General features: G+C 45.6%; 1 protein-coding gene across 1 annotated transcript in view; it reads right to left on the bottom strand.

The window, feature by feature from the left end:
* The window catches only part of LOC119378366 (signal transducer and activator of transcription 5B-like), a 112,667-nt gene extending 93,092 nt beyond the window's left edge, over nt 1–19,575 (bottom strand). Inside the window, 5 exon segments of the mRNA XM_049411754.1 lie at nt 3,419–3,570; nt 4,394–4,609; nt 10,690–10,869; nt 11,942–12,273; nt 19,448–19,575. Of these exon segments, the coding sequence (XP_049267711.1) occupies nt 3,419–3,570; nt 4,394–4,609; nt 10,690–10,869; nt 11,942–12,217 (824 nt within the window). The 5' untranslated portion in view covers nt 12,218–12,273; nt 19,448–19,575.
* Nucleotides 19,576–20,232: the final 657 nt, after the last annotated feature.

The following is a 20,232-nucleotide window of genomic DNA, read 5'->3' as shown; positions in this document are numbered from 1 at the left end:
AAATTTGTAAAATGGTGCTAGAGTAATGCAAATAGCATCACCCCCCAGATCGTTTAAATACGAGTAAAATGATACCAAATTTGTGATTTTTACTCAGCAACAACATGGAAAAAAACCCCGTAAGGCTGAGTGCGTATCAAACTGAGAAAAACGCATTTGAAGTTTCAGACAACTGTAACTTTGTGGAAGTGCAGCCACAGCACTAGTGGTTATATCATTTGATAGGTTTCTTCTTCACGAGAACAGCCATATCAAATATGTGACCATGACCTGCCAATGTACTGGCAAAATCATCTTATAAAGCCACATAGTGCACCCAGTACCAGAGTGATAAACTCCACCTTTAGCAATTCATAGGCCTGTACCAATTCCTTGCAAGCTAAAGAAATACAAATTTGTCTATGAATGTGGCTTTGCAACAGGCAAATAAAATAGACAGAGAGATTAAGTCTAAAAAGCACGTGGGTTATTTTTAAACCAAAAATCAGTTTTTATTGTCCAGCAATAGCACTTGGCTCAACAGCAGGCAAGGGCTGTACTCAGGGTCCCCTGCTGGTTTGTGTAATTTTGAAAGTCTGTGCTTGGTGTCACCACTGTATAAGTGCTCCTTTTGCAACTTCCAATGTCAGTTTTTAACCTTCTCAAGGCTGTGGAGCACAAGTCAATTTCCCAAAGTGTAATACGGCGTCTCTGCCATTCCGGTGTTGCTCTGTCAGGTCGTGGTTGAAGCGACTACCGTTGCACCCTTGTCGACAGTATTGGTGGCCCTAATTTAATGCATTTCACTTCAAATGACATTAATTATCTTGGCACCACTATCACCAGCTACCTTCTACGAGAAACGCTTCTCGCGCGAGTCGCACCTGTGATAATAAAGCACAGGCTTTGAAAGCAGCCTATACCCTCTGCCTTGAAAAAGGTCACTGCTTGAGCCGAACTCGGAACGAAGCACAAGCAAGCCCAAAGAACGTTTTTATCACGGATAGTCCACGCAGATAAATTCTTTTTCCTTGCCGCCGTTCACCAACATCCAACGGCTTGAACTTCCGCTGCTTCGTTGCGCGCTGCGATGCCAAGCACTCCTCCCGTCGCCGTATTTCCCGCGCACTCGGCAGTCTCGCATAGTATGCCATACGAACGCGGTTTCGAATGCCACTGAAGCGTTGCCTAATGATCCGATGGCTGCAGCTTGACCAAGGGGAACCAGGCGGTTCTCGTAGACTCGACGCTCTGGTAGCGACAAGTAGATTCGGCATCGCGCCCTCGTATGCTTGGCGCGTCTTCTTTACACGCGATCTGAATCTCCGGTTGTGCCAGCACAAAATAAGGTAACTGTGTGTCGGCGGGCCGCACCAACGCGAGCGTAAGCAGAGGAAGATGACACTTGTAACACACACGAGCACACCACCGGCAACACGGCAGCCGTGAGCGCAGAACAAAAATACAAAAACAAAATGGCCGCCTCGGGTTGCGCCAGCCAATGGGAGGCGCGAGAGAAGGGGGCTCGCCTCGCGCGCGCGCTCTGGCCAATGAGCGTTCTAAAACCACCCTTCGGAAAAGCGGAAAAGCGCCGATAGCGGCCGTTCTGTTGCAGCGACACCATTTTGAAACGCCGCAAAATATACACAAAGAAAACAGCTTCAAAACAAGCCAAAGATGGCGGCGATCAGCCAGCTGCTGCGCCCGCGGCGCGCGCGGGAAGTTTGAACAAATTTTGCCTGTTGAGATGCATTTTGCGGCTCCCGTGGAGTCTTAAAAATAAGTTTTAACCCATTTCCCGGGTGAAATCGGCGATAATATTTTGAGGGCAGCTGCTTAGGGGTGCAAACATGCCTAAAATGCGTTTTTCTCAAAACTGATTTTCTGTCCATTTTTTACTATTCTAAGACCCGCGTCCCCCCTTAAGAACATCAACAATCTTCCTGTGGATTACCGTGCCAACCGAAAAGCGTGGATGACGGGTGAAACTTTTGCGGACACTGCAGACATCATGCGAGCTGCTGAGCACCTTGAAGGGCTCAGAAAAATTGTGTCCGCGCGAATATCTGCTCGAAAACAGTCAAGCATCTGCGATTACTTTGTTAAGTAAAGTTATGTTGAAAAAACTAGTGCACTTATTGTGTTTATTTCGACCATTCGATAATTCGGACATTCGGTTAAGGGGAGACGTGTGTCTTAAAAAATGGTTTTTTAAAAGTTGGGTGAATGGCATGAAATTTATTACACTTATTCAGCTTTTTCTGCAGATTCAAAATCTCTAAGTAGATTTTTAATAGCTGCATTAGAACAAAAGATATGCAATTTCTAACACATATTTAAGCATATTTCTTACGGGGATTTTTGGCAACTTTGCTTTGTCAAACACAAAAACAAAGTATGTGGCAAGATTGCCAGGAAGCTGGTCTAGCCGGTGATGCTATTTATTTTCTTATAATGTTGTTCACCAAATTATAATTCTCGATTATCAGAAATAGTATGCAGCAAAAAAATTTCACTCACATTTACGTGTATTTATTTTGCATTCAAAGTTTGTTGAAGACAATTGGATTAGCATCACCGGCTAAACCAGCTCTCTGGCAGCCTTGCCACATACTTTGTTTCTGTGTTTGACAAAGCAAAGTTGCCAAAAATTCCCGTAAGAAATATGCTTTTAGAGATTGCACATATTTTGTACTAATGCAGCTACCAAAAATCTAATTAGAGATTTGGAATCTGCAGAAAAAATGGGATAAGTTTGTTAAATTTTGTTCAGTTCAACCAGATAATAAAAGAAATAAAAAAAAGACCCGCGTCTCCCCTTAATACGGACATGTTTTCCGGTCCCTAGAAATCCGAATTAACGAGCTTTTACTGTATTGCCAGAGCAAAAGCCTCCGAGATGAAGAGACGTTTCAAGACTTTTCCGCTAGAGGAAGGGCGCATGCGCAGTGGCATCGTGAAAAAAGGCGGTTTCCAGGAAGCATCACAAGCGCGTAAGATATGCGCCATACGAGTCGGCACTGTGTCTGGTACTTCTTTTCTGTTCCTTGCTTGGTTCAGCCCGCCAGATAATTCTACCAATTTCATCAGACCCTTCATTAACGAAAGTAGACTGTGTTACGAATACTCTGTTCGACTCAAGGAGTTTTGTCTCAAAAGCATTATGAAAGAGAGAGAGTACGAAGCAGCTGCCTGGCACCCCAGAACAAACAAAAAGCCAGGCTACTCTTTAAAAAAGGAGAAAACAATAGCAACAAGATGACAGATTGGGAAGAGTATAAAATAAGGTAAGAAATAATAGAGCATGACAGGAAAAGCAATAGCATAGATGTAAAATATCTGAACTAATAAGAGGCATGAGATCTATAGCACTGCAAAAAAAAGCAAAAAAAGAAAAAAAAAAGAAAAGGAAAAGCTAAGGAAAAGGGACAGAACCTACCACTCTTGGATCTGGTCAAGGTTGTTTTCAAAAGTAACTCCATTCCCACCAAGTTGCTGGGCACGCTTCCACTTAATGAGCTCGTTGTCCAGCACTCGTGTCTGTAGTGTGGCCAGCAGATTAGCCGACTCCTGCTGCTTTTCTGAAAAGGCCTGCAAATACATAAACGCACGGCTGTGTTGCATAAGTCATTCATCATGCTGATAGCAATCACACGGACTATTGAGGCACGTGGTTTCCATAGCCCCGCAATTCATTTGGCTGCTACAGTAAAAGCTCGCTGCACAGTAAAAGCTCGGGAGTAAAAGCTCGTCAGCTACTGTCGCGTGATCGGGCCTCACATGCAAACACGTTCACAACGGGGGAAAAAAAAAACTCCGCAAGACGAGACGGTGCCAACACGACAACACAATGGCGCGAGAGGCGCAGTGACGCTGCGATCGCTCCCACTAGTTGATGACAATGGCGATGCCACTCAGGTGTCGGTTTCACTCCAGTGGTGCCAGCACTGCTTTACCACACTTTTGTGTAGCGGGAGCCGTCAGCATTTGTCCGAATTAAGCGGTGCGGAGCCGAATTATGACGAATTAACGAAGGTTTGGTCCCATAGAATAACATGCACTTTGGCCGGGACCAAGAGAGCCGTCCGAATTATCCAAATTAACGGGTGTCAAAATAACGAGCTTTTACTGTATATGAATGAAGCTGAATTCTAGCTTTACAGCTTGACACCTTAGCCACAACGCTACCATATCGAGTTTCCATAGTCGTAACAAAACAAAATGTAACAGTGCCGATACATAAAAATAACTGCACATGTCAATGAATTCAAAGCTATGTATGGGTAGTGCTTGTGGTTATTTATTCCTCAAACAATATTTCACGAGCCAATCTTTTAAAAGATTTTCACTTTGCATGCTGCCTTCTTCCGGGCCCTTGTTGTGGTACTGTTGTGTGAATGCATGCATAACTCACAATGCGCATTTCACGCAGCTCGCTGATTCGCTGCCGAATTGCCTGCTCCATGGCCTTGCTCTCGTTGTGCATCTTGTTGAGCAGCTCCACATTGGTCTGACCAGTGTTTTGCGCTGAAAGCTGCTGGTAGTGTGCTTGCAGCTTCTGGCACTCCTGGTACTGGATCACAAAAGACTCCTGAATCTGGATCATGCGGCGAAGTTCGTCCTCCATCTCCTGCACACGAAGCATTCGAAATCGTGGCTGTAAACAAGCCCACACACACATGGGAAAGATCCATGCAGCTGCTAAATGTTGCTGGCCTGTACGATTAGCCTTAACTGCTCTCAAAAGGACCTTCCCATCATTTCAAGTTGCCATTTGTGTGAATCTGTACACTATTTAGTACAGTACAGCAGACACTCATGCAGCAAAGTATGCATGTTGCTTTGTCTCATCAGCGTTTGTCCCTGCACGCAAACCAATGGATAATGCAGTGATGAAAGAGCCCAAATATGTTTTGGAGCGACACGGAGCAGCAAGTGTGGTGCAGGTTTGGGGCAGAAATTGTCCATTTCAGAGCAGAATTTTTTTTAGGGGCGACTGACCCATTAACCCTTTGAGTGTTTTGCCGTACATGTACGGTGGCGGTTTTCTGTCCTGCAAGGTCTCTGCCGTACGAGTATGTTTTCAACCCACTGTTTGAAATTTTACGTCGTAATAACGATGCATGCTCATTTGGAGGTGCTGCCACCCTAGCACTTACCAAGAAGCATTTGAAATGATTGTGCTGCCTTCTTGCAAAGATAAAGAGAACTGATTTCTAGCTTCAGTGCCTCGTGCGCTCTGCAGCAACGCCGATGGGCAACAGCCTTGCATGGTTTCAATTTCGCTATGTGATCACAACGGAGGTGCACGAAACTGGATTTTTGTCTTTATCGGCACGTCCTTGCTGGGGCAGCGGAAGTTGATTTCGATCTTTATTGGCGCTGCTCTTAGCTTGTTTATTACCAACGCTCACAAGGTATTCTTGCTGTCCTTGTTTACCGAGTTTACTCAAAGCAGCCGCACGAAGAGAAGATGCGTGTCTGTGCCAACACAACTCGTCGCTCGAAGAGGAGAATGGACATGCATTTTATGTGTGCAGACTGCGATAAGGCACTCTGTGTAGACCCATTTTTCAATACCACACTCTGAAATACTATTGAACTAGAGCTGTGCGAATAGCAAAATTTGGGTGTGAAGCGAATTCGAATATTGAAGTGTGAGTGCGAATCGAATCGAATATTTTTCGAATATTTCTAGAAAATTTTTCGAATACTTCGAAGCGAAATTGCAGCAAAAAAGTTCGAGAGGATTCCTAACATATTCTTATGGGATAGCAACATGAAAGTATTTCTTTTCGCTAGGTTGATGAAGGACTGGCGGGGTGGTGTTTCATAGTTGTCTTATCAAGAATGAGGCAATGTAGAGGCCGAATTCTATTTATGTACATGATTTGGTGCAACCAAAATGTTACCGACAACACTTTACACGTGATAGGCAAAGATGCCATTTCCTCAGCCTCTCCTCCTCTTTCAACTTCTGTGGAAGCCCAACTGATGTGGCGGACAAGGGTGTGCTCCCTTCAAGTCCGGAGTTCCAAATTTGCCTCGTAGACGTCGATATATAAGAACATCTAATTTTGGATGCTAAAAAACTTCGGCGTCTGATTTTTCGGACTTCCTGCCCAAATTTCAGGCCCAAAACAGCGTTAAGGGGGGACGTGGCTTTGGAAAACCAACTTTCTTATAACTTAACAGATGGTGATGAAAATTGGCACAAATATTCAGCATGTCTCCCTGATGCTTCCAAAAAAGTTTCAGAGTGATACCTTCAGAACTTTTATTCAATTAAATTTTTACTTCTTGCATTCCTTAAAGTTCTTCCATCCACAATAAAGTTCTTCCATCCATCCATCCATCCATTGCACTCCTTTGCACTTTGCGCAATGCTTGGAGAGTTTAAAAAAAGGACTAGAAGGCTAGGTGAATATTTGTTGCATAGCTAAGTGCACGCTGAGTGTCGTGGCATCCTTGCTTTATTTTGTTTTGCACACAATATTCTTGCATTGCGATTCTTTTTGATACCTTCAAATCAGGCACACTCTTGGGGTGAACGAGTAGTCACATCGTAAAATTACAAAGCGTCAAACTGAGAAAGAAAGAATGTCACAACATGCATTAGTCTAAGAAACATGACAAAAGAAACGGAGCCAAAATAGGCCAAACGGTTATGAAGAAAATGGCTGCGCAAACTTGGCAGGCAGGCAAAAAGGCACTTTTGAGAAAACGGCTCTCGAAGTTTCACCTTGCGTCCAGTGATCTGGAATGCACTAGGATCATAGTTTTTGGTGTCCTTAGTGTGAGGTCTCTTGAGCATTTGGTGCTTGCTTTGGTGTCCTTTTGATGCCTTTTTTTCCCGTATGGCATCCTTCTCTGAGACTCTTTGAATGGAGTGCTATCCAGGCTTCGGGCCAAGTGATGCATAAAACTCTCTATAAGCATGGAGAGTGCCAGTATTACACTTGCAGACTGCCTCGTTGACAGCTGTTTTGGCGGCAATCAGTGAAGTGTTTAGCTGTTCTGGTAGAATTGACCGAACTACCGAATGAAGAATCTCAGCCGCATTTTGACTTTTTTTGTTTTGGCAACAGCCGAGCAAGTGAGGGTGGTCAGGGTTTAGTAGACTGGCAGTAATGCAGTGCTGCCAGTTTACGTGTGTGGTGGTGGAGCCTTGCCTTCAGCTTCTGCAGCACGGTACTTGCACCAGCTCAGGGACCCAAGTGGGCAGAATTCATGGTGCGGCACTTCATCTCTCGAGGTGACATGATAGAACGTTGCCATTATGGTCTTTTGCATGTCATCAATGTCAACGTTGTCACGGATAGCCATACCATAACTAGTCAGTCTTTTAAATTAATCGGGTCTTGAGTCAGGCGGGCCCATCCTTCAAGTGGTTGACCTTTTTTGCTTCTTGATACAGGTGTTGGCAGAGCTGTACCCATCCTCTTTTTGACATGATTTATACAGTCTTCTCTAGCCAATGGAACAAATCCGTATGTTTTTCTTGAGAAAGAGTCGGGGAAGTATCCCTGTCTCCATCACAAACAATGGATGTGTGCCGGAGGTCATTCTTTCCAGTGACCTTCTGAACAAAATTAAGGTGGGGGACGTGGCATTCAGTACCAACTTTCTTATTCCTTCGTAGGTTTTCATGAAAATTGGCACACTTACTGCAAACATTTCTGGGATGAAATATATGAGCAGTTTATTCAGTAACGCGAGTTGGTCAGATATAAATTCAACTCCCTGCTTCACACACGCCACGCTCATTTGCAAACCTCGCCTGTGATGCGTTTCATCATTCACTCGGTCGCGGAAACGGTAATTAGCGAGGCTTTCGTTATTTTAGAAGATTCATCAGAGTTAGCGGCGATACCAAGCATGAATCCAAGCGTGCCTAAATTGCATCACCAGCGCTTTCTTTCATGCCGATGTACTCGGCCGCGGGGTCCGAGAAGTCGCGCACTATATGCTGGCTGGCGACATTCGGCGACAATGTGCAGTGCTCCTAGCCGCGGCTAGAGTCACTGTATATGCTACCTTTAGGTAGCAGAGTAGCGCATAGGTCCGGCTAGCAACCACAGGTATGCGGTGAAGTCGCACTTTGTTTTTGCAGGCGACATGCCACTGTGTCGCCGATTAACCTGCCTGGCATGTTGAAGACTGGCGATAAACACTGGCTGTCGATGGCTAGTGTAATTCAGTTCGCTGCAGCGGCGGCGTCGAGAAATAAAAAAATTCGCCCATGCGGCAGCTTCTCCGCAATGCATGGTTGCTAGCGGCGTTGGAAGACAGATGCGCAACTCTGCTACCTAAAGGTAGCATACAGTAACTCTAGCCGCGGCGACAGAAAATCGTCGTGCGTAACGTGCTGGTCTCGCATTTTGCGGCGCCGACGCACGAAATTGCTAGCCGCTGCTCGGAGCGGTCAATGCGCGACGAGCTTGACCGGGAGTCTGCTGCCGATGCATAAAGTGGCCATTCGCACTTTCGAGTAGCCAGCGGACGATGCGATTTGTTGCTTGTGACGAAGCACAGTGCGGCTTGTCCGCTAGCGCGATGTCCTTGCCCGCAAAGTTCGGATTCGTCTCGTAAACCAGCGCCGTAAGCGGAGTTAGGCCTAGCCACGACTCCGAGCAGCAAGCTCGGTCGCGGTGTGTGGCCGCGGTGCCCGATGTTTCAAAGCACGTCATGTTCGATCGCGAGTACAAAGAGTAGTCCCGCGAAGTTCTTCGTCACGGAGACGAAGTGCTGGCAAGCTGAACTACCCGAGACGCATCTGCGATGTTCGCGACGAGCGGCACACTATCGTACACTGATGACTGCACGTCCGCATGCAGCTGTCGAACTAAGGGTAATCATATTCTAAATTATCGTCGACCCGTGTACACAGAACGAGAGCGAACGCATCACTAAGTAGCGCGATTTTTCGACAGTCGTAACATCAGGTAACATCGCGACGAAGCAGCAGATGACTGTCCTCTCGAAGCGAGCATCGGACCAATGGCAAGGCGTGCGGAGCAACATGGCGACACGGCCAATCGGAGGCCTCGAAACGACCTTCAGAGATTTGCTTTTTGTGCGCTTGATCCAAGGGAGGAGCCAGATGAGGCGGGGAATTTGAAAACGAAGAAATGCTTTTTACGGCGAGCTCAAATGGCGGCGCCCGGTTGTACCGTGGCGGAGCAAGAATTTTTTGAAAAGCACCGTTTTTTTTGCAATCTCCACAATAATTTTCGCCACCTCAGCCCGCGCAACAAATTTTTCAAAGCACTTCTAGGTGGTTTTCAGGGAAGATATTTTGGAATCAGATAGAAAAAGGGCTACAGAAACTGAAAATGTGATTTTCAAAAAATCGATTTTTTTGCCATTTTGCGCGACACGAAAGCCGCATCCCCCCTTAATTGAGCCCCCAACTCTGCCACATCTTTCATCTCCATGTTGGAACCAGCGTTTTCTTGAGTTAATACATCTGCGACCGTAGCGGAGCTTGAAAGGCAGCATTGCCGCAATACCGGGGTGTGATGAGGTGAAGCATATTGAAAATCTAGGAACCACTTCCAATCTGATGTTGACTGAGTCTTGGCAAAGTTCGACCGTAACGGGGCTTGAAAGGCAACTTTGCCGCAATACCGGGGTGTGATGAGGTGAAGCATATTGAAAAATCTAGGGACCACTTCCAATTGGACGTTGTGTCTTGGCGAAGTTCGACTGCAACGGAGCTTGAAAGGCAGCTTTGCCGCAATACCCAGGTGTGATGAGGTGAAGCATAGGGACCACATCCAATCAGGCGTTGACTGTGACTTGGCAAAGTTCGACCGTAACAGAGCTTGAAAGGCAGCTTCGCCGCAATACGACAGTGTAATGAGGTGAAGCATATTGAGAATCTGAAGGGGTCACTTTCAATCGGACGTTGACTGTACTTGTTTTTGGGAAGTTCGAATAGTTCGAATAGTAAAATTACAGTGCGAATCGAATCAAATAACAAATACTATTCGGAAAATATTCGAAATTTCAAATATTCGCACACCCTATATTGAACATATTGCGGTTTTGAGTTGTGCTGACACCAAAATACTGTTCCAGATTTCTTGTATAATTTTTTCCTGACTTTACACATTTCGTACATTCAAAATCCGCAATAACAAATTTGACCATATGGAAAAGTTCTCTTTTAAATTTGACACTCACAGGGTTAAGTTTAACACGAGTGATATACAAGCACATTAAGTAACGTTATTTATTTCACTGCGTAACACGTGTGTCCTGACAAGATTAACCAAAAGCATTGAAAAAGTCATTGAGAGCGATGTTATATCCAGGGGCGTAGCCAGGAATTTTTTCGGGGGGGGGGGGGGGGGGTTCAACCATACTTTATGTATGTTCGTGCATGCGTTTGTATGGGTGCGTGTATATATACGCAAGCAAAACTCAAAATTTCGGGGGGGGTTTGAACCCCCCAACCCCCCCCCACCTTGGCTACGCCCTGGTTATATCTAATGTCCCCGTTAGGGAAACGAGGTGAGAAATTGCTGTGCTCAAGCCCATACTCGATGGCCTTTAATGGCAGATGTGGCATGTCGCATTCAGGGCAAACACCAGAAACAAGATGAATTAAAGCTATTCAAGAACTGCTGAATGCTTTCAGTGCTACGAACCACACCCGTAAAGCTGACCCTCACCAGTCCATCTCAATCGTGAAATGAAACATACCTGTGTGCGCCTTCGCAATGTGTCCAACTGCTGGGTTATTTCCGTGTGCGGATCATGGGGGCCTGGCATATGGGAGGCCAGTCGGCTACAGTTCTCTGCCTGCTGGATTATGCGCATCTCAGTGGCAAGGCAGTTCTTGATCACACGAATCAGGGCACATGGGTTGTGGCCGTAGTTTTGCTAAATCAGAACGACAAGTGAGAAGAGCGGTAAGATTTGTCAACAAGGTGCTAATAATACTAAATGAACAAGCATACCTCTAGAGCAGCATCACAACTGTGCAGTCACTAGTTTATGAATGCCACATACTGTCAGCGTCAAAACGTTTATCAGGCACGAAGTCTATGCGGCATGGCCACAAAGCACAGTTTTCAAATTTGCAAACTTTAAGACAAGCTTATAAAATGTTTGCTCCCTTTGAGATGTACTTCTAACAACTGTGATCTGCCTTGCTTTGCTTGTAGTGATGAAATGTTGAACAAGGCTATTGCTAGAGGCAACTTAATTGGACAAGGGGACTGCTTGTTCAGAATTACAGTCCTTTGAAGCCTTCATCTTTCCCTGAAATTGTGTGTGGATTGCTCTGCTTGAGCATCTTCTCCTAAAAGCTCCGCATGCTAATGAAACCATACTTCATACTTATACGTAAGGAATTACAGGTGAGATTCACACAAGATGCATATGCAGTAAATGCCAATAAATGCATTTACTGTAAATGTAATTCTCAGGCAAATCTGAAACAAGACTTGCGCAAGTGCCACTACTGCTACTTGGGGCAACAAAGTCTGAAGTCAGCACTGCATTTGATATGCTGCACGAGCTTGGAGCTGTGTGCTGTGAGCATGGAGCTGTGTGCTTTGCCATGTGTGAATAGCACACATGGCAAAGCCTGTGAGCTATGCAACACAAAAGTGCTGCTGGTGTTCCTAAGGGCAAGAGGCCATAACGAAACAATATGAGTTATACCTTTGAGTATATGTGTGACTGTACAAGTAATTTATGCGTGTGTGATTATTGTGTCACACATTCAGGTGTCTGGTGATGCCACTGTCATCACCAGACACCTGTAACCAAGCGATAAACCAGGCTTACTTCTCTAGATGATCATTAAAAATTTTATCAGTCAAAACTTTAATTGTTTATGCTATCAGGCCCTAATATTCCAATGTCCCGTCTGTTGCTCTATTGTTACTGCAAAGGCCACACTTAACACAGCAACACATGCAAGGTACTGGAGAGGCACGTTTGCTACCTTAAAGGAGTTCACGGCTTCCAGGAGCTTGAGCCGCATGACAAAGTTATCCTCGGTGGAGGCCTTGAGTTGCAGCTCCTCGAGCAGGGAGGCCACCACAGACGGTGCATACATTTCGAAAGAGGGGTTGTCAGGGTCCATGTCCTGCCAAGGCTTCTCCTCGATCCATTGGGACAAGGCACACCTAACCTCCATGGGGAAGTGCTCGCCATAGGCCAGCTGACACTGGCGTAAGAGCTCCCCGGGAAGCTCCTGCAGACGGGCCCAGAGCGACATGCTGCTCTCGCCCCTTGCCACCTACCAGCACGGTCTTGGTGGGTGCCTACACCACCCTGTGGGAAGAAGCAACAAAAAATGCAGCACATTTGCCATTAGATCATTTGCTTAGCAAAAAACTTGGAAGTCTCTTTGAGCTTCGCCTTCAAAAGTAGAACGCGATAGCGTAATCGGACCCTCTTCACATCGCCTTCTCAATCGCTAGTCTGGCTTCACTTCTCGGTGGAAATGTCAACCATACTGCAAGGAAAGGAATGTCTGTGCGTGTGAAAATTGCATTTCAAACTATCGTAGAATGCCAACTGCAAGTACAGTTGCGAAATGCCTACTACAACATAATTCTACCTTTTGCAAGTTGGCAAGGTACCCACTACGGGTCCGTAAGGCAACACGCGCATCTGCAAGCATTGTTGATAATGATAATTATGTCTGTGTGCTTTGCAACTGATGGGCCTTAAACCAACCACTCGTCGCACAATTCGCATGTTCTGACACCTGGTGTGATTCTATGCTGTTGCCATGCACTATTACATGTGAAAGGGCCCTAAACCACCTCCAATATTTTTTAACATTTCAAATGAACACGTGCATCGAGTTCAGAATGCCTTTACGATCAACAATGCCAAAAGCAGCAGCGCTACAAGCCATGAGTGCCCCACAAATTCCAAGAAACAATCCCCTCTCCTCTCTGTGCCTTTCGGCATTCCTCATCGCCTTAATGCTTGCCGTGACGTCAATATGTCGTCTGCTTGTCATCCACAATACCCGTTTGTCCGTTCGCAGGTACACACACTTGCTGCTCTTCCTCCTCGCACGGTGAGAAGGAACACTTGGCCAGGAGGAGAGACGAGCCGACGAATGGAGATAAGAGAGAAGCGAGCAAAGGCGTCCTTCGAATCATTAAACACGTGTAACTCCCCTATTACGGCACCGTTCCGAAACATTCTCACGGCTACGTGTTCGTCGTAGGCTTGTGCACAACTGCAACACCAGAACTCAATTTCGACCTCTGGGTGGTTTAGGGGCCCCTTAATGACCCTCCTCGCCAGGGGCGTAGCCAAGGGGGGGGGGGGGGGTTGGGGGGTTCAAACACCCCCCCGAAATTTTTCAATTGTGCTTGCGCATATATACACGTACACATACAAACGCACGCACGAAATACATAAAGTATGGTTGAACCCCCCCTGAAAAAAATTTCTGGCTACGCCCCTGCTCCTCGCACTACATGATGTTCATACGTATAGTGTTTTTTTTTTACGAACAATTCTGGGCACGGGCATGGCTCTGTGGTAGAACGCCTTCTTGCCACGCAGAAGTCCTGGGTTCGATTCCCACTCGAAGCGAAGATATCTTCTTATTTCTTTATTTGCATCTATACCGAATTTTTGCTCCCGGTCAACACTGATTTTTCGCTCACAAAAAACGACGCCGACACTGAAATTTCTGCGAAAAAAGCTCTTTAATGCTCTCGCCTTAAAAAACCCACTGGCATCAGCAAAATTACAGATAGAAACATAGGTGCAATGCGCAACTTAGCATGCCTCTTCCTTGCGAGCAGTCTCCACTATTTTCAACTTTATTGCTCCAGATTCCAGATGGCAGGGTCACCCGAGACAATAACAGCTGTGTTGTACGGCGACAACAAAGAATTTATATAACGAACACGCCCACAAAGCTCCAGGTGGTCAGATTGTCCAGGTGGACGGCATGATACTGAACAATCACCATGTGCAGCATGCATGCGCAGAAGTTACAATGATGCTCTGTGTCTGAAGACTAAAGTTTTTGTAGAGTGCCAGAGAGAGTTCAAGGAGCCATTGCAGCATGGTGATAAAATGTGCTGACCATCTCAGTCAACCTGGGTTTCTTTATTTAACTATGCTGTAAAACCCTGTCATGCAGTTTCTTAACTAATATTATATTTAGCCATTATTAACATTCAGCTAACAGTTTGCACAAAGGTGTCACATTTTGTTCCTTGCTCAAGTGCTGTCCGTTATGTCGCTTTGCACAATAATTTCAATATGTCTATCCAGCTAGCCCACTGCAGAATTTTCTTTGATAATATTTCCAGTCGCTTCACAAAATACAATAGGTACTGTGAACCATACTTACATCAAGACAATGAAACAATCTTACATAGGATTGAAGGTAAATATCTTGTTTGAGCTGAGGATGTATGAACACCTTGCTTGCTACTAACTCTGTAGTGATGACGTGGTGACAAGTTCCTAAAATGTAATGTACTGTACTCAAATACTCATTTTTTTTCTGCTAGAAAAGCTTACTAATATCACTGCATTATAGGATCAAGTATGAAGCCATAACTGCTGTATGTGGCTTGTAATGCTGACACAAAACTACTGACAAGACTGGATTGGCATGTCTCGCATTGTACCAACAGCGTGGGCAGATATAAGAACAAAAACTAAGGAAGTTCTCAACTTTCAAGAATTACCTAGCATTTCGAGGACAGCTGCAATCCCCTGCACAAGGAAATATCACATACTGATAAAGCATTGCTTCACATGCCACACTCCTGCTCAAATACTGCAAGGTCAACATTTTTTTATCTTGAGATAAATAATGCAAACAAATGTGCTGCCAAAGCAAGTGGTGGCCTCGGTATCCTCTTAGGTAAAATTAATTTGCCTCATCCCTCGGTGCCTACCACGTGGCTTACTAGTGCAAAGGATATGAACCACAGAACAATAAAGTTCACAGAAAATAAGACCTATTTAGGCGGTTCCACAGCTGTGCCATTTTGTGACCACTTGAACTTAACTCCTTGAAAAAAGCTGTGCAAGCACAACTCGTGCAATTATCACAACACCGCCCCAGAAGAGTGCCACAGCAAAGCAGTAACAAATGTCAGTAAAGAAACCGAGTCACTTTATCAGCCGTGCTCTAGAAATGCGAAATGGTGAAAAAAAACCATGCAAGACTTACGAAACAAACAAACCTTTGTGGACATTGATATGATGAATGTACAGACCGCATGAGGCACCAAAACTTTTTCCGTGGAAGACGACAACCACATGCAACAATTACGCTCCTGCACTGACAGGCAAGGACGCAATTAAATTATGTGAGGGCTGTACAAGTAGCGAATTCAGCAAATGGTTCAAGTGGTCTGTTGCACATGCACAAATGAGCCTTCTTGTAATTTGACTGACCAGTCAATTAAGCTTAAAGGGCCCCTCACGAGCCTCTGAAAATACAAAAAACAAGCGCATTATTCTCTCCTGGCGTTTCTCGTCCTTATGGCGCACTTCGTGACGCAAGAACAGCGATTCGCATGACGTCATTATGGTACATACGCTTGATTGTTCCAGATACCCGAAATATCAGTTGTGAACTGTCTCCCATATGCTTTGCCATGCAGCCGCCCACCCGTTCTTCCTTGTCTCGCATGACTATTGTGTGCGATCAACTGATTTCACTTAATTTTGTGTGTTTTCGACTGCGCAAGCACTGATAACAGCGTGTAGCTGACAAGCGCGAAATACTGATGGGCTCAACGCTTAGTGCCGACATTGTACACATGCTTTTAAGAAATAAGCGGTGAGGAGGAGATATCGCCTGTAGGAAGGGTAGCGAAGGCAAGAAAGGTGTACAAACGAAACACAGGTGTTACTCAAGATGTGCTGTCAATTAAGGTAATTTTCATTTCATTGCACAGATGTGCATTGCAGTGCGAAGGAGTCAGGCAGATGCAGAGTGCCCTGGGCTCTATGCAGAGCCTTTGTAGGTGTTTGCAAGCAACGTTGCCTTTGTTCAGTGGCCATTTGAAAGCACAGAGCATGCTACAAATCAGCTGGACACATTATCAGTAGGAAATGCCTTGCTCATGTAATCCTGTGACACTCCAATATTACATCATCAGGCAGAAACCTGCCTTTCACGCACTACGCGCCAAACAAACTCACTTTGGATGGTTTTCCCAAAGTGCCCATTTTCACACATAAACCTCGCTTTGTAGTACTACTGCCTCTGGCTGATGCCCAGTTTTGAGTTCATGAGCAAGTGCACACTCGCACTCCAAGCAGTTCAGTGTGCATCAACGCTGTTTCACTTTGCAAAATTCTAGGGAAATACTGAACCCACTTCTTGTGCTCAAGGGTCCCACTCAAAGCTGCTTTACTGTGTATTCACCCCTTAACAGCAGTGGCCCATTATGACAACGGATTGAAGACTTCATGACCCATGGCATGGTTTGACTGCCGATGAGCTTTTGCCAAACAAGTCTAATGATAGAACTGCCCACAAAAATATGCTTTCAGAATGTTGGGAGAAGTGCAAGCAATACCTTATCACTCCCACATTTAAAAATTAATGCGGAGGCACATGCATCTGCCCCTTATCAGAGCTGAAAAATTTTGTCAAACTTATGAGCAAATAGTTCTGAAGTTGCTACCAAGATACCATCAGGATTGTACTGCCGTTATAAATAGCCCGCCTGTTGCTGCAACCACCTCTTCTTTGCCCATCCCTAAAACTGTAATAAATGCACTGACATGTGCAGATGAACTGCAGCACACCTTATTATGGAAAGGTGCAGCTGGCATATTAATTAAACAGGTGCCCGATACCTAGCCTATTTCGATCCCATGACTGCAGTTTAGAATACAGACTACATCTCTTGGAAAAATATAACAAAAATTTGGTCCCGAGAGGAAAATTCCCCTATGACAGCAATGATGAAGTGTTAGAGACTGCAGACTATTTGCACCAACGTCACAGTCGCAAAGCTGGAACTTTCCAGCCTATTACCTCCAAATTATGCTGGAACCGCGTACAGTTCTCCACATGGTGTTCAGGGCCATTCACTGCCCGCAAATAATCTGATCAGAAATAATGAAGAGATGTGCTGTGGCAATTCGTTTAAAACTTTGCACGAGAGTTTTTTGAGAACTGTATTTACAAGGAGCAACATGGGATCACTGCATGGAACAAATACTAATAGAAGATGCACAAAAGTGCAAATAAATTCAAGTGAATTACAGAGACAGTTGCAAATGCAGTGGGCACTCAGCCTTCATCCGCTATGCACAGCTTGAAACAAATGTACAGTACTCACGGATTGAAATGCAGTATCAAAACTTCAAGTATTCAAGTTTTAACAACTTATGCACACAACTGCTCATGATAACCACGTCATGTCACTACGAATCTAGCCACTAAGATGTTGGCTCTGATGCAAGTGCATGCGAGAATATTATACTAGACTGATGAAACACTAGAATTAAAGTATGTGCATTACTTAGCCCTATTTGAGTGTTTCATTCCATGGGAACTGTACACATCACAGTTCAGAACTGGCATATCAAAAATTTGCCGCAGCTTGGTGTACTACATAACCTAGAGACTTCGCGTGCTATGCCTTAAACCAAAAGGAAAGCGCCTCAGCGACAAAAATACATTTTTCTAAGAAAAATCGAGCATGCTTGGTGAATGCTCATGGTCATAATGTCCGATGACAAAAGTTCACACTTCAGGCAAGTTGCAAACATCAGTTTCCGGGAAGAATAACCATGCTAGGGCAGACAATGGAGCTACTGAAAAAGCTACAATACTTCACGAGTTGCAAAAGTGTAACGTCATATGCCCGCTCTGCCCTTTTCCCTGTAGCCCTTTGCACGGGGCTACAGAAGAATTACTCAGAACTCTTGACAAAATCAGTTCCTAGCAAAATCTGAATATTAATCATTATGAACCAGCTTGCAAATGTTATGTTTGTCCATATCCTGTTGCCTTAATCTTTTAAAGTCAAAGTGCTGCCATTCCATAATTATTAATGGGACAATTGCACGAAGCATTTGGTTTAGACTGAAGAAGTGCAATTTAAAAGTTTTTTTCTTTGCAGGCAACAAGCTCAAAGTTATTTTTGTTTTTTCCCCCGTCATCGAGACCACAGCACGGTGCATTAAATCTACTGTGGGTTTTCTTGAAACTTGTTTTTCTTGTAGCTCTATGTCTTAATAAGAAAGATGTCACTGAAATGATCTTAAACTTCCCAAGTCAAATATCCCTCTGTGTTTTGGAAATACCTTTTTGCAGTGTTCCACGAGTAACTTGCACTATTATTTGCACTAGTTATTGCAAGTACTGACCGCCTCACTAATTTTCCTTATTCACTGAGCAATATTTCCTTTAAAAAACCCACGTGCGCGTGTATATATGCGTGTGTGTACGCGCGCCCACCGACAAATTGTTCTGCGCATGAAATTTTCATACTGGCGTCACAAGTTCTTTATCGTGGTCGGCTTATCTGTGCAGTCAGAACCACGATTACACATTGGGTCACAAATCTGCCCACACAGCACACACTACCATAAACAACGACGAACAAAGCGCTGCGGAGGCACGTGTTGATTTCATCCCGTAAGCGTTACATGGCAGAACCACGTGACTGTTAACTTCACTTTATTCTAACAACCGTTGCAAGTTTAATCATTCCAATAGTTATTATTTAAAACCACGAGCCCTGAAGCGTAGGCGCGTGGACGATGCCACGATCATGCAGCGGCCGTGGCTCAGCCAACACCACCGGCTCAGCGCGCGAATTCGGGAGAGGAGGAGTGAAGTCGGCGAAAGAGAGACGCGATTGCACATTTTCGGAAAACCGGCGTCAAATTTGGGGAATCACACAAACGTTACTTCTCAATCCACGATTTTTCAAGTATAGAATACCATCGGTGCATAATACCAATATGCGTCACACACGGGCGCTGAAAGTCACTTGACACGCATTACAGCGCCAGCAATGATAAACGAACGAGGGCGAAAGAAAAACGCATGCCCGCACCGCCGGAAGCGCACTAACCACGACCAAAGGACTGTGTACCATCGGTAACAAGCAATACAGAGCTCAGTCTCACAACCTCGGCACCAAACGTGCGCTGACGCATAGATATGCAACACTCCGCTGTCATCGTCGCCTCAGTCAAAATTCGACGACTCATGAGCCATACCGAGGGTGTCCCGCTCCAGCCGCGCGCTAGGCAAGAGACCGCGCGTGACATCGTGTCCATGCTTCATCGCGCACACCATCACTCGCGCAGTGTTCCACACAATGTCGCGAAAGGCGGACGCGAAAACACGGCTCCATCAAAGCCGCACTGCCCGGTTTGCAATCGCCAACCGCGACATGTGCTAGGCGTTCAGCCATTACCTCCCTCGCGAAGGGTTGAAGGACAACTACGTCGGGAGCACTTCGGCCTCACTCACCTGTTTCAAGCGAAGTTCGACTCCGAGAAAGCGTGTACTTGTTCCACGACAAACGCGTGACGACTCGCCGAAAGGCAGCGATGACCGAGCACAAAATGCGACGTTGCTGCGACTCACAGCCCCGGCATTTTTTTCTACACAAAACGAACGCCATTTCCCTTACTGACGTCAGATGCGACGACGACGACGGATGAATACCCGATAAACAGAAAAAAAGAAAAAAGGCGCTGGCACGTGGCGCCGCGGCACGGCTGCCGCTGCAATGTCGAGATCAAGAAACTGCGATGAGCGGCAGCAGGGAAAAGGGAGAGCTTGCGGGAGAGAGCATGACACAGGCAGCAGCGAGCTTGCCGGGTCGCGCCTTTTCCGGAACGTCGCGGCGATGCTGTGCTGGTCGGACGCGTATCGTTGTTTTTTTTTTTCTTGGCCTCCGGCTTATGCTAACACTCCCCCCGCGTGTGCGAGTGCCTGTTTGCGGACGAATCGCGCGCGTTGACAAATTCAATTCGCATCGCGCGCGCCCGCTGTCTTGTTCCGCTTTTCTGCAGGTGCTGCGCACGCTCGCCGCGAAAACAAAGCGCGCTACACTGTATACCCACAGCGTCATTGGAAATGCCAACGCGCCGCGCAGATGCATTTGCCCCGGTTGAATGTATCCAAGCTCTGACGATGTGCCACGAGACCACACAAACAAAATTTTTGCCGATGTGGATACACGCTGTGACATTTCTGTACTTGGCTTTTTAAGGCAAATGCAAAACGGGCAGCACGAGAAAAAAATATAC

The sequence above is a fragment of the Rhipicephalus sanguineus genome, unplaced genomic scaffold (genome assembly GCF_013339695.2).
Source record: "Rhipicephalus sanguineus isolate Rsan-2018 unplaced genomic scaffold, BIME_Rsan_1.4 Seq804, whole genome shotgun sequence".
Lineage (NCBI taxonomy): Eukaryota > Metazoa > Arthropoda > Arachnida > Ixodida > Ixodidae > Rhipicephalus > Rhipicephalus sanguineus.
Note: the sequence above shows the minus strand (reverse complement) of the source record. Positions and strands in the feature narration are given on the sequence as shown.